The sequence below is a fragment of the Pseudoliparis swirei genome, chromosome 7 (genome assembly GCF_029220125.1).
Source record: "Pseudoliparis swirei isolate HS2019 ecotype Mariana Trench chromosome 7, NWPU_hadal_v1, whole genome shotgun sequence".
Classification (NCBI taxonomy): Eukaryota; Metazoa; Chordata; class Actinopteri; order Perciformes; family Liparidae; genus Pseudoliparis; species Pseudoliparis swirei.
Window position 1 is genome coordinate 24028734 of NC_079394.1, and position 13602 is coordinate 24042335.

At 40.7% G+C, this 13602-nt stretch overlaps 3 protein-coding genes across 4 annotated transcripts in view; 2 read left to right on the forward strand and 1 right to left on the reverse strand.

The window, feature by feature from the left end:
- Nucleotides 1-2098, reverse strand: part of gck (glucokinase (hexokinase 4)) — a 10099-nt gene extending 8001 nt beyond the window's left edge. Inside the window, exon 1 of the mRNA XM_056419886.1 lies at nucleotides 1509-2098. Coding sequence (XP_056275861.1) covers nucleotides 1509-1517 — 9 coding nt within the window. The 5' untranslated portion in view covers nucleotides 1518-2098. The remainder of the gene's footprint in view (nucleotides 1-1508) is intronic.
- Nucleotides 2099-3111: 1013 nt separating this feature from the next.
- Nucleotides 3112-8211, forward strand: ykt6 (YKT6 v-SNARE homolog (S. cerevisiae)). 2 transcript variants are annotated; one of them, XM_056418663.1, is made up of 8 exons: nucleotides 3112-3286; nucleotides 3919-4089; nucleotides 4905-4987; nucleotides 5354-5454; nucleotides 5539-5643; nucleotides 6138-6203; nucleotides 6320-6421; nucleotides 6504-8211. In XM_056418663.1, the coding sequence occupies exons 2-8, from the start codon at nucleotides 3986-3988 to the stop codon at nucleotides 6537-6539; spliced, it is 597 nt and encodes a 198-aa protein (XP_056274638.1). In that variant the 5' UTR covers nucleotides 3112-3286; nucleotides 3919-3985; the 3' UTR covers nucleotides 6540-8211. The 2 variants fall into 2 exon arrangements, with proteins under 2 accessions (XP_056274638.1, XP_056274639.1); XM_056418664.1 differs by having other exon boundaries at nucleotides 3127-3153.
- Nucleotides 8212-8890: 679 nt separating this feature from the next.
- Nucleotides 8891-11722, forward strand: sb:cb288 (uncharacterized). The gene is made up of 5 exons (XM_056419548.1): nucleotides 8891-8968; nucleotides 9221-9272; nucleotides 10356-10427; nucleotides 10734-10806; nucleotides 10904-11722. Exons 1-5 carry the CDS (start codon nucleotides 8915-8917, stop codon nucleotides 10950-10952), a joined length of 300 nt encoding a protein of 99 aa, XP_056275523.1. The 5' UTR covers nucleotides 8891-8914; the 3' UTR covers nucleotides 10953-11722.
- Nucleotides 11723-13602: the final 1880 nt, after the last annotated feature.

Below are 13602 nucleotides of genomic sequence, written 5' to 3' on the forward strand. Positions count from 1 at the left end.
TAATACTTTTTGACTTATGCGAATAACACGCACGCACGCATACAAATACACGGCGATCAAAACATAACCTTCCGCATTTTCAATGTGAAGGTAATTAGCAACAGCAAAGGACCAACGACCCTCCAAAACAAACAACCCGCTGCAGGTGAAGCCCTCTGCGCTTATCAGCAACAGCAGTTTAGTCAAGAAAAGCTCTGACCTCTGGCTGCGAGGTTACACGGCGGCTTGAGGACAGTCACACTGACCTCAAGGCGCACACGCTTATGTCAAAAATATAATCCAGTGCTGCTCATCATGTGCGCGCTCTAGTCGAGCGTGCAATACAATAAATTACATCTTCATTCGCCTTAAGTTTAGAAAAAAAGCATTTTTGAGAATTGTATCGAATCACACCGGTTACTGGTCACCTGGTTATTTCATTTAAGCTTTATGACACTTAGTGAGTCAAATATTGAAAGAGAAGCCGCTGCGTCTTGGATCAACAAATATCTTGAGTTGTTCATTTGGCCAATATTTAATGAGTAAATATTATTTTAAAATCAACCTATTTACATATGTGTATTTATCAAATGAACTGCTAATATATATATTTATATATATATATATATATATACAGGACTGTCTCAGAAAATTAGAATATTGTGATGAAGTTCTTTATTTTCTGTAATGCAATTAAAAAAACAAAAATGTCATGCATTCTGGATTCATTACAAATCAACTGAAATATTGCAAGCCTTTTATTCTGATTTATTGCTGATTATGGCTTACAGCTTAAGAAAACTCAAATATCCTATCTCTAAATATTAGAATATCATGAAAAAGTATACTAGTAGGGTATTAAACAAATCACTTGAATTGTCTAATTAACTCGAAACACCTGCAAGGGTTTCCTGAGCCTTGACAAACACTCAGCTGTTATAAATCTTTTTTTTTACTTGGTCTGAGGAAATATTAAAATTTTATGAGATAGGATTTTAGAGTTTTCTTAAGCTGTAAGCCATAATCAGCAATATTAAAAGAATAAAAGGCTTGCAATATTTCAGTTGATTTGTAATGAATCCAGAATGCATGACATTTTTGTTTTTTTAATTGCATTACAGAAAATAAAGAACTTTATCACAATATTCTAATTTTCTGAGACAGTCCTGTAGAGAGAGAGAGAGAGAGAGATATGAAGAGGAAATCAGATGTGGAGAAACGGCACCATAATAGGAGCTTATTTCTTAGGGTTAGGGTTGGGTTAGGGTTGGGGTTAGGGCTTGGGTTAGGTGAGGGTGTGAACCGGGTTAGGGTTAGCCTTGGGTTATGGTTAGGGGGTTAGGGTTAGGGTTAGAGAGAAAGAGAGAAAGAGAAAGAGATAGAGATGATGATGAATCGAAAATAAATAGATAAACAGACATATTATATATATATATATATAAAAGAGAGAGATATATGGATATATTCACCTATCTAGACAGACAGACAGACAGACAGAATGACAGACAGGCAAACCTTTTGTCCTTTACCTTATCCATGTATGACGACGTGGATTAAGTCCCGAGAGTCCTACCGACCATCAGAGCTCCACAGTGGAGATTCCCAAGTTTCTGCTGTTCTGGTGTATTTAACTTGCCGTCCTTTTGTGGGAAACGTTATTATATTCCTATCACGTCTGATCTACATAAAGTTCAGCAGCAAGTATCGAACACGTTTACATAAAGACAGTATTACCAAGGCCTGTATCTGGTGAACAGTGAAGAGCTATCTTTATGAAAGTAGAGCAGATTTGTTATTAAAAAGATATGTTCAGGGTGAGAAAAAAAATATTCATCTTCATTCCTACAAAAATCTATGCATTCATTTTCATTCTATTATAAGGAGAGAGAGAAAAAACTATGGATTGATCTTCAGTCCTGTAGATATATTATGTAAAAACCTTTTGGGTTTGTCTTCATGTGTTGCTGCTAACAGGTCCAGTCAGCATCCACACCGGCGCAATGGATGCGCCATCAGCTCCAACAGCCGGTTAAACAAAAGGAAAGATTAGTACATCGCTTTCCAAGCTCTCGTTCCAAGGATGCACAGCAGAAAAAATTATATTAAGCAAACCTCCCGTTGGCTGGCCTTACTGACCGCGTTACCTCGATATCTAAAGACCAAAACTAGTTATACGAAAGAACCCTCCCTCCCTCCCTCCCTCCTCCTTCTCCTCCTGATGCTGCAGCTGCCCTGTCAACAGATCGCACCTAAACGCTCAGCGGTTTCCATGCCCAAACGGTTCTAATATGTTGCCTTGGAAATGAATTACAGGCACACTTCTGCCATGGAAAACACTTACCAACGAGTTAAGTAGCCAGGAGGGAATTGTTAAATGGAGCAAGATTACCAGAGAAAACATCAATTGAGGGTGCCATCATTTGTTTGGAGAAAAAGAAAAGAAAAAGGTAAAGGCCACAAAGAAGTTTATACGTTTAGACCATTGCTATATTGTTATTATGAATTAGATGTTTGATCAATTGATTTAGATGTGACTAAACAATGATAATTAAGCTATAAATAACCATATTCTGAATCATAACCATATTTATATGGCTATAAGTCCAATATTATGATTGTATTGCACAGCGTTTGTTGTTTGGCTTCACACCAACTGCTTTTCAGAAGAAAATGCTCAACTCCGAGACAGAACGTTTTTTAAATGTACGAATATTGAACACAGACTTTTACCAGACACTACCATTTATACATTTATTTAAGCATTTATTTATTTATTCTTGTATTTATTCATGCATTCATTTATTTATTTATTTATACTTAAGTCATTTTAAGTCCTCCATATACCAAGGCCATCAACATGAAAGTAAAATACAGAAAGACGTCTGCGTTTCAATTGAAACCACACTTTTACATGACGAGGTCTCAGCCAACAGTTTAAACTTTTCTTTTTCTTTTGAATAAAATAAATTATGTAATATTGCGTTTTATTTAAAAGTATGATGATCCACTGACTTGTCAATCATCAAATACTTTAATACCAACTTTAACTCGTAACCCATCGGAACCGTGAACGCGCTGGCGTGTTTGTTTCCAACCGGACCAAATATCCCGCTGGACGGCAAGAGGATCGTGACGTGGTTATTGGTCGTCGAACTTCAGACTGGAAACTACTTGGTTAGCCGGAGCTACTTTGAGATTAGGTCGCGGGCGTTGCTTTATACAAGTCTACGAATTTTAGTTTATGCGGACGAGAAGATTTATTCGGTTGTTTTGGCGGGAATCAAACAGTTTGTTGTTGAATTGTCTGGTAAGTTATCGGAGGCCTCGCGGAGACCTGGAGCTAACTGTTAGCCCCTCCTCCACAGTCTGTGCTAACTGGCCTCACTAGAAACTAAGCTGACGCTAACTATGCACGTTTAAAGTTTAAAAACTGCGTGTACGCACTCACTACCTCGTGGCGAGTGTGTCCTACTAACTGTCATGCTGCCTGTGTGTTGATGAAGGTTCACTAGAGATAGCTGGTTAGCTTGCTAGCTCACAATAAGCCGGCTACTTTCACTTCTAAGCTAACGTTAGCACTTGTCAGCTGTAACTTCGTGTTTATTGAATGTTGTTTATGTCGTAAACATGTACGGATTCCTTCTGTCCACATGACGTCTCTTGCTTCTGTCCATCCCGGAGAGGGATCCTCCTCTGTTTCTCTCCTGAAGGTTTCTTTCCTTTTTTTCCCCGTGAAAGGTTGTTTTTCTATTTCTTGGGAGTTTCTCCTGATCTGTGAGGTCAAAGGTCAGGGATATTGTGTGTACATATGTTAAAGCCCTCTGAGGCTCATTTGTGATAGTGGGCTCTATAAAATACAGTTAACTGAATTGCAATCCTAGCTAGCCGGCTGAGCTGCATAATAGGGGATGTGGCTCATGCTCTCGTGTCATCTTCCAGATCAGATCCCCGGGGGCCGCGTGACCGCGTCTGCTGCGACCGACTGAGCGACTCGTCCGGCGGCGGCATGAAGCTCTACAGCCTCAGCATCCACCACAAAGGAGCGACCAAAGCCAACCTCCTCAAGTCGGCCTTTGACCTCTCCTCCTTCAGCTTCTTCCAGCGCTCCAGGTGGGTCCGACTGGATGAAAGCAGCATCTGACTGATGACGACATCTTGAATGTGTCATCTAACTTTGGGTTCTCATGTTCTGTGTAGAGACTGTAGTATGTATGCAATCAGTTGTTGTTGGGTTTTTTGCAGCAAATTCTGTTGTTTGTTAATTAGTGTAGACTATGGAGGACTTTAAATGACTTAAGTATAAATAAATGCTTAAATAAATACAAGAATAAATAAATAAATGCTTAAATAAATGTATGTATAAATAAATAAATACAAGAATAAATGTATAAATACAGAAATTCATAAATATAAGTTATAACTCAACAGGACATCATTAAATAAATGTATTTCTGTATTATTATTTATTTATTCCTTTATTTTTTCATGCATTTATTTATTTATACTTAATTCATTTCGAGTCCTCCATAGTAGACAGGGTTCGTACGGTCATGCAAAACCTGGAAAAGTCATGGAATTTTAAAATGGTAATTTCTAGGCCTGGAAAAGTCATGGAAAAAACATAAATCATAAAAGTTTTGGAAAAGTCCTGGAAATGTGTTATAATCACTTGTTCATTTACACCGAGTTTGAAATCATTTATATGTTTTTTAAAGAAAGACGCTCAAAATATAAGCCGGCCTCCGCTCTCAATACGCACAATGTTCTAAGTTGTTCATGTTTATACCGAGATTTCAGTTTGGTCATGGACATTTGGCTAAAAGTCATGGAAGTCCATTGGTCCAAATGTGGAAGAACCCTGTGTAGATAATGTTGCTTAGCCATTCTGGGAGACTTAACCGCTGTATTGTTATTGTTTTTATTAGTGTTCAGGAGTTTATGACCTTCACCAGTGCCTTGATTGTAGAACGGACGTCGCAAGGAAGTCGTGCCTCCATCAAAGAACAAGGTAAAAAAAAATGAAACAAAAAAAGAAGCAGGTTCAGCCCAATCTGAGCGTTTCAAACGGTGTCACAAGTTTGTTAATCTGTCTCGGCGCTCGCTCTGTTGCTCAGTTCAACGGGGCATCCTCGTGGCAAAGTGATCACGATGCACAGTGTGTCGGCTGCATCCCTGCTTCGGTCCAGAGACCCCTTTGTTGCATATCTCCCATCATCCCCCATGTTTCACCAGGCAGATGCGTTGTGGCTGTGCTGGTTTCCCAACACCTGTTTCAAAATCCATCACTTTTACTTCTGCATTTCTTACCAATTTTAGGCAGCTTGCTCACACGTCGGTTTGGGTCACACGTACGTGGTTTTTCTTCCCCCCTCAGAGTACCTGTGCCATGTGTATGTAAGAAATGACAACCTCAGCGCCGTGGTCATCGCAGATACCGAATACCCGCAGAGAGTCTGCTTCACATTGCTCGACAAGGTGCGCACAAGAACGTGGCAATAAGGACTCATTGTCATTTTGATATTCAGATTCTTTTCTGATGTCTTTTTCCTTTCTTTATAGGTATTAGAGGAGTTCTCCAGGCAAGTAGACAGTATCGACTGGCCCTCTGGTAACCCTGACACCATAAGCTACAAAGCCTTGGATAGTCACCTTGCTAAATACCAGGTCAGTTTGTAACACACTTATTAGAATGTGAAATGATACCCTGCCATAGATTGTGTGCGAAGAGAAACCTTTTGAGTCCCTTGGGAGCCTTGAATGTGTTTGTGGTCAACATGACATCTTGTTTCACAACGAATAATCTTCAGCTTTTTATTACCTTCGCCTTGAAAATGCGGAAGGTTATGTTTTGATCGCCATGTATTTATTTATTTATTTGTATGCGTGTTCCTCGCATAACACAAAAAGTATTAAACCGAACCGCATGAAATTTGGTGGGATGATTGTTTATTATCCGGGGACAATTTGATTGATCGGGTCAAAGGTCAAGTTCATGAAAAGGTCACATCTTTTCTTTTTACCATAGCACGGTCAATTTATATCCAATTGGCATGCAACTAATGCCAAAATGTTCATAATTCAATGCCCAATCTTGTGATATGTGAAGGTATGCGCTCTACCAAGTGCCCATTCTAGTTATTTATTGTTTCACTCTACAGAATCCCAAAGAAGCTGACGCAATGACCAAAGTGCAGGCAGAGCTGGATGAGACGAAGATAATTTTGGTAAGACCCAACGGCTTCATCCCCAAGAGGGTGACCTCTGCCTTATCGACCAAAAATGGTGACGCCGTGTGTCAGAGACGCTACGCAGCACCTAACGACCATTTATGTTACCGCAGCACAACACCATGGAGAGTCTGTTGGAGAGAGGGGAGAAGCTGGATGACCTTGTGGCAAAGTCGGAGCACTTGGGAACCCAGTCCAAGGCCTTCTACAAGACCGTAAGCGCCGACCCCTCGCGAGAGTTGTAATGTCAGTCGACTCCGCGGGTGTCTGACGGTTTGTGTTTCCTCCTCTACGCAGGCACGGAAACAGAACTCGTGCTGTGAAGTCATGTGATGTCGCTGCCTCGACCTTGTGGACACGCCTCTCTCTCCTTCTCTGCCTTTTTTTGCTCTTCCTACATCTCCCGTCACGCACCAGCCATCATCTCTCGACTCAAAGGACGTGGTGGACGGCGCCCAGTCTGAGGGCGCTGCGGTGGTCGAGTATCCCGTGGCTGGACTGCGACTGATGGGGGGGGGGGGGGAGGGGCTGAAGGGGTGACAGGAGTTTGGGCGTGAGGGAAGAAGTACCATTTTTGAATCGTTTTTCACCTCTCAAACATCGATGTGGTGCTCCAACACCAGCTGCTGACATCATAGCGTGACGTGTTTCAGGTGGCGTCGGATTTAATGTCGTTCAGATGGAACCACATCTCTTAAAAGTTCTCCAACGGGCAACTCTTGACAATCTCACGGCCTCATTTGGGGATTTAATTCTATGCGTCGCCCGCGTCTGTTCAGTTTCTGTCAAAGCACAAACAGTTTAGTAATTTTTCTTCACCGTCAACGCCCACTAGGTGGCCCTGTTTATTTACCGCTGTTGCTCCAGAAGGTCTCGATGACGAGTTTGATCGGGGAATAACTCTTAACTTGAGTTTAAGACGGCATGCCGTCTCTCTTTTTTTTTTAAACGACGATTTCGAAATTCTAGTTTGGATGAAGTTACATGACGTCTTTGATTTTTATTTAATTTTTCTCACTCGTCTGTGTTAAATGAAACCTTCAAACATTCCCACTCTGGGGTGAGTGTGTTCTCGAGTGTGATGTGAAATGTAGAGAGATGTTTCTTCATACGCAGCCTTATTGCAGAGCGGCTAACGTGTAACCCCCCCCCCCCCGGCCCCGTTGGAGACAATGCCGTCTCATGAGGAGGACGGGGCTCGTAAGCTATTATTTTACTCTATGCTTGTTTATTTTTGTTTTTATTAATCACTCTGGTGGTCCACTTACGACACTCAAGCGGGCCAGGGGCTCATCTGGAATCCCAGATGTTGGTTCTGGGGAAGCTTCTCCTGAGACGTATTTGAAAGATGTCTGATGTCAAATTGATTGAATTTCACATCCCCCTCTCTAACTTTAAGACACTCCGTGGCAGACTTTAATTTTCTGTTTCCGTTAGCTTTGTATGTAACGTCTTTCTCCAGGGAAGGTGGATCGGTGACGATGAAGAGAGGCCTTCGGTTGAGTGTTTTAGGTGTTTCTCTGCCGTGCGTGTGATTTGCTGATATGCAGCATCGATGTCGTGTGCCTGTGCGTGAGGACTGTTGTGTGTGTGAGATCTGGATCTTTCTGCTTTTACAGTGTAAACTTGTTGTGCAATATGTCTGCAGAATGTCTCTTTACTAAAAAATACATTTAAAAAAAGCTGATGCTAAATACAGAGATCTCTCTTGAAGAACTGTCAAATTGACCTTTTGTATATGCTGCTATGACTAATTCCCATGTGAAAGCGTGTCCACGGTTTTGATTTCTCCTTTGTCCAAATATACATTGAATGTGCTACATTTAAAAATAATTGGTGTATTAACGGTCTGCATTGAACGTTTTGATCCGGATTTGGTGTGACAAAGACGTCACATAATAAACTTTTCTTTTCTGTCTGTATTAACAATTTGTTGTATTTCCTTTTTGGAACACTGATTGTTTACAGAATGTGTTATCTTGCTGAGATAAACATCAACAATGACTTCCGGTGTGTTGGTGGTAATTTCTGGGAAGCTTTGAGGTGTCAAACTATGTGACGGTAAAGTCTTTAGCAGTATGTGAATGTCAACAGTGTTATTGGTATTAAACGTAGACCGCTGAACCCGAGTTGTGTGCCCCCCCCCCCCCTCAAATATATATATCTAGATATAGATATATATATTTATGTCACATAATTTATATATATTCTTGTTCTGATTTTGTACTAATTATATATGTATTTTATATACAGTATATAATATATATATTCTATTTATATGATGTATATATAAAAACTGGAAACTAAAAACATTATCTGACAATACCGTGAGAAAAAAACAGATTAACTTTCTTGATTCTTGTTTTTCTGAGTTTGCGCTCATGGTTGATGCACTTACTGTAAATTGCTTTGGATAAAAGTGTGTTAATGTAATGTAATATGAGGTCTTCTCAACAAACGTTAGCCCGCGTGTAAATAACGATAATTTATTGTCAAACTGAATTGCTCATTATTTGTTATTATGCAATTGGAAACACAAAACCAGGCTGTACTGAGAAGGGTAAATTATCTCAAGTAACGCGACACGCACACCGGCCTGACGGACCTAGAGCAGGACGCGAGGTTCCGGTCCATAAGTAAACGGGTAGCGCCTGAACGCATCACGAGAGGCGCGCCCTGACGCACGGCTCAGGTGAACCGACCCTAGAATGTGGACGGTGGTGAACAACAAGAGCGAGGCGGTCACCGGGAACAGCTCGGAGGTAAGGAGCTCACACGCACCCCCACACACACATGGGGGAGCTTCTTTTTTTAGGGCTCCATTCATGAACTCTTCTCGCTCTTGTTATTGCCCAGCGTGGGGCGGTTTCCCGGCAGCTTGACTTGTTCTACGTCTTTTGTCTGCGCCTCACACTGTTGTTCTCGTTGTGTTCTTCACGCTGCGCTGGTGGGAGTTGCGCCCTTCTGCGCCACTTTTTGTTGAAACTTGAATGTTTTTTCCGCTGCATTTTCAGACGGCTGCCCCCGATGTGACGCTCCCGCTCCTGCACCCCGTGCAGCTGAACGGTGAGCTTCACGATCTGGAGTCTTTGTTGTTGTTCCATGTGAAAAGCTGAACGACGTGTATTTCCACATCGTGGATTTCCACTCAGTCGTATTATATGACAGAGAAATGAGGAAATCCACTTCAGGTGGATTCCAGTGAGCTCGTGTCATCTTCAGGTGTTTGGCGACCAATAGCAAACATGGAGATTAGTGTCCGCCTATAATACTGATTATTATTACAATTTACATACTATACTGATTTTAAAAAAATGGTTTTATATAATATTGTTTTTTCTGACACTATTATATGATTAAAAAATAAACTAATTTGTTTTAAACTGTATGTAATACTTTGACTTTTTTTCTCACATACTACAAATAAAAAAAGGAATAGAAGAGAATATAGGACATAATGTGTTTTACTTTATGATATAAGTCATACTACAACTTTTTTTCTAACTAACGGTGAATGCTTTCGATGCACATAATATAATATAACTAGAATGGGCACTCGGTAGAGCGCATACCTTCGCATATCACAAGATTGGGCATTGAATTATGAACATGTTGGCATTAGTTAAATGCCAATTGGATAAAAATTGACCGTGCTATGGTAAAAAGAAGATTTGACCTTTCCATGACCTTGACCTTTGACCCGATTGATCCCAAAATCTAATCAAATGGTCCCCGGATAATAACCAAACATCCCACCAAATTTCATGCGATTCAAGAAGATTTTGACCTTTTCATGACTTTGACTCGATCGATCCCAAAATCTAATCAAATGGTCCCCGGATAATAACCAATCATCCCACCAAATTTCATGCGATTCGGTTCAATACTTTTTGAGTTCTGCGAATAACACCCATACAAATAAATAAATACACGGTGATCAAAACATAACCTTCCGCATTTTCAATGCAAAGGTAATTTTGTAACTACATTAGCCGACCAGAGAGGGGAGTTACTGAGCAAAGAGGTGGTGGGTGGGTTTAATTGTCATTAGTGATTCAGTTATGAGAGTAATGTATCACACAGTCTTTTTTTTAAATATCTGGAGTATTAAGTATTTCTGTTTATTTTCTCCACCCCACCCCAATGAAGGCTCAACTGCAGACGCCACTCATCCCTCCGGCCCGGAGGACTCTTCAACCAGCAGGAGTGGAATCGTCCCCGGTGAGCCGCTTTGACCCCAACCTCAAGTCTCTTATTTCCCCAAAATACTCACTGAGAATGGAGCTTTATTTCACATATTAAAAATAAATCCAAGCACTTGCGGAGTCAATTCACCAGACCTGGACTAGAACCTTCTAAAGGGCAACAAGGTCGCCTGATAGTAAAATGAGGAGTATGAATATGCATACATTCATACATTTTGAAGGCGCTGGCTCCTTCAGCTCAACAGGATTAAATGCAGCTAAACAAATAATTCTCGCGTGACGGCGCGTGTGTGTTTACTAACATTTATTTTTGCTTTTTTAGCCACCGTGTTCATTGCCTTGTTGCGCGCTCTCTACGCCGTCCTCTGGAAGTGCATGGTGTCCCCGCCCCGCCGGTAACGGACTCGTGCCGGAGATCCATTAAACATGACCTTTTGTTATTTTTTTAAGTCATGTGAACGCTCTCATTTGTGTTTTTTCTTTTTCTCCCAGAAAGCACAGCAAGCTGAGGGTGAGAGTGAAACGGAAGACGTCTGTGTGAAGGCTCCCAGGTCATCTTTGGATCTCAATGGTGCGATTAAAAAAGATCTCAGTCACAAAATGCCACATCGGAAGATCCTCGTAATGGATCCTGAGATCAGTCCCTCCTGCTCAGCTTCACAGCCGTCTGGTCACTCATCAGCTTCTTCTTCTTCTTCTGTGAACTCTGCGTTACTGGTCAGCCAATCGCCTCGACACGAGCATCTGCTGGACAACTCTAGAAAAGTCGTTCTATATTTGTCCTCTGCTGTCTGAAATCCCCTCAGGACGACATCACTGCTGAAAGACTTGATAAAACCAACTTTTTTTCCCCCCTTCTCATTTGGTGCAATGGAAAGAGGAATAAATGTTCATTGCTGTGACTGTGGGTGTGTGTGTGTGTGTGTGTGTGTGTGTGTACGGATTTCTTACTTACCACACAATACCAGTGTGAAAGGAAACCCCTCGGAGTTTGTTGCACTCACAGAGGCATCGGTGATTTTTCCTTCCAGAACCAGTTCTGCTACTTGTGGAAACCAGAGTGGAGCGGACTGAACCAAGTCAAGAGCAGGGGAGGAGATTTGAATTGTGAACATTCCACATTTTTTATTTTTATTTTTTTAAAGCATCAAGGAAGATGGTTTGGATGGCACCGAGCCAAGGATTCCGGTGAAGTGACAGATTTCGGGAGTTTATCCATCAGAGGTTAAAATAGGTTCAGGTCCCGTTGGTTTGGAGAAGATGGATCAGGGTTTGTTTTCAACAAAAAGATGATAAACAATGGAAATATCAGTTCATGTTTACTGTGTTATGTACCTGTCAATATTTCCAAATAAAAGAATACAATATTTGTTTAAAGAAGAAGAACAAATGTTCTTTAGACTTTACTAAAAAAAATAATGGGCAGTAATCATTTGACCTCTCTAACAGTTTCAAGAAGTTGAGAGGGGAAAAGTAGAGTTGTCAAATAAATGAAGTAGCCCGCGTCATCTATTGCTCATCCATCTGCCAATCATCAAGAAGAAGTAGATGTGCAACACATTAAAGCAAATAATAAGGCTCCATATGCTGCGTGATTAATTACGAGACCATCATTATAATCTACAATATTTCACGATAACAAATTATATTATATTTACTTTTAATGATCTCTATACTGTAGCTTCGCATTGTTGTTGGCCTTATTGTACACACGTCTGCTCCTTTTACTTTATCATATTAAAGTGATTTATTTAACATTAAAACGCACTGTGCTCGTTGTCGCGGTGCTTTGTTTGTTATGTAGAGTTAACTGATGGCAGTGACTGTTTGACTGAAACGTCACTTATTCAACAAACATCTGCTCCTTTTACTTAATACTATCCCATCAACGATTTCTTTAACAATTTACCCTCCTCTCGCACAATTAAAGGTTTATAAAGGGGAAAGTGAGAAGATATGAAACATTGTTTAGTCTGGAAGGTGTGGCTCACGAGTCTTAACAGTTGTACATTGACCTGCTAACTGATTGATCAGCAGCTGGAATCTGAATCTATTATTGCTCAATGTAATCCAGAACTATTTTATTTAATGAAGAATCCTGTTTGAATGTTTCCCTGCAGCTGGTGGCGACTACGTTGGAGCTCCACGGCACCTTTACATTTGGTTGTCGAAGCTAGGTTACAGAGTAAACGCACACTATATACAATAAAATAGTAGAGCAGGACATATTCAATTTAAGATAATTAGATGATAAAGAAAATGCAAAGTCTATAGAGTGTATATACAGTGAAAGGGTTATTGATCAATTTAAGGAGGATATGGTCCGAGGTGATTTATTCTAAAGTATTATAGCAGTTGGCAGGAATGTTCTCCCGTATCTGTCCTTTGGTATTCCTGTCCTCTCACCCTCTCTTTAGCTGTGGAACGTCTTGAAGCAGCTCCGGCTCCAGTCCCCCAGAAACCAGAAGAGTCTACCAGGAGCAGCAGGAAGAGGAGGAGCCCGACTGCCCCGGCAGGACAGCCTTCCCTCGCGCCTGGCGGGGGAAGGCTGGTTGGCGTGGTTCTACTTTTTTATTTCGGTATCGATTGCTGTGACACAGAAGAGTCTACCAGGATCTCCTTAACGACGACGAAGAAGATGACGAGGGAGGACCACATGAGAAGGATGAAGGACTACAGGACCAGATGAAGAGCGGCGGTTGTCTTTCTTTAAGTGGGCGGAGTAAGTAATCCCTCACTCAGACTACAGAAGTATCAGTGATACGATCCCATCATCGGAGGCCAGATTCAACACAATAATGTAAAGGTTGTGTAGTTCAGTTCAAACGTATGAATCAACTTTAATGGTTGAGACTTATGCACGACAATGTTATAGTTTTTATATTTACTTTGTGTTGATTCTTAATAATTAATGTCATTAATATATTGATAGTTTACGCCAGTGCTCATTTTTCATCTTCATAACGGGTAAACCAAAAATTATATTTTTGTTTAGTGTTTTGCCAAAAATAGCTTAAATGACCACAAAGATATTTTATCGTACAAAATATCCTACATGGCAAAACGTCAGTAACAAATACCAACATATATCTTCACTCTAAATAATCCAACTCAAGCAATGCCTCATTTATATTTACAAAATTTTCATTGACAAAAATTGAAAATAGGAAAGTAAGTAACAGACCCCGGCA

Excerpts from the sequence above, each read along its gene's own strand:
- sb:cb288 (XM_056419548.1), top strand. The coding sequence starts at position 8,915 with ATGTGGACGGTGGTGAACAACAAGAGCGAGGCGGTCACCGGGAACAGC. Across the intron at positions 8,969-9,220 it reads TCACCGGGAACAGCTCGGAG|ACGGCTGCCCCCGATGTGAC; the intron begins GTAAGGAGCTCA and ends CTGCATTTTCAG. Across the intron at positions 10,428-10,733 it reads CAGGAGTGGAATCGTCCCCG|CCACCGTGTTCATTGCCTTG; the intron begins GTGAGCCGCTTT and ends TTGCTTTTTTAG.
- ykt6 (XM_056418663.1), top strand. The coding sequence starts at position 3,986 with ATGAAGCTCTACAGCCTCAGCATCCACCACAAAGGAGCGACCAAAGCC. Across the intron at positions 5,644-6,137 it reads GTCACCTTGCTAAATACCAG|AATCCCAAAGAAGCTGACGC; the intron begins GTCAGTTTGTAA and ends TTCACTCTACAG. Across the intron at positions 6,422-6,503 it reads CCAAGGCCTTCTACAAGACC|GCACGGAAACAGAACTCGTG; the intron begins GTAAGCGCCGAC and ends TCCTCTACGCAG.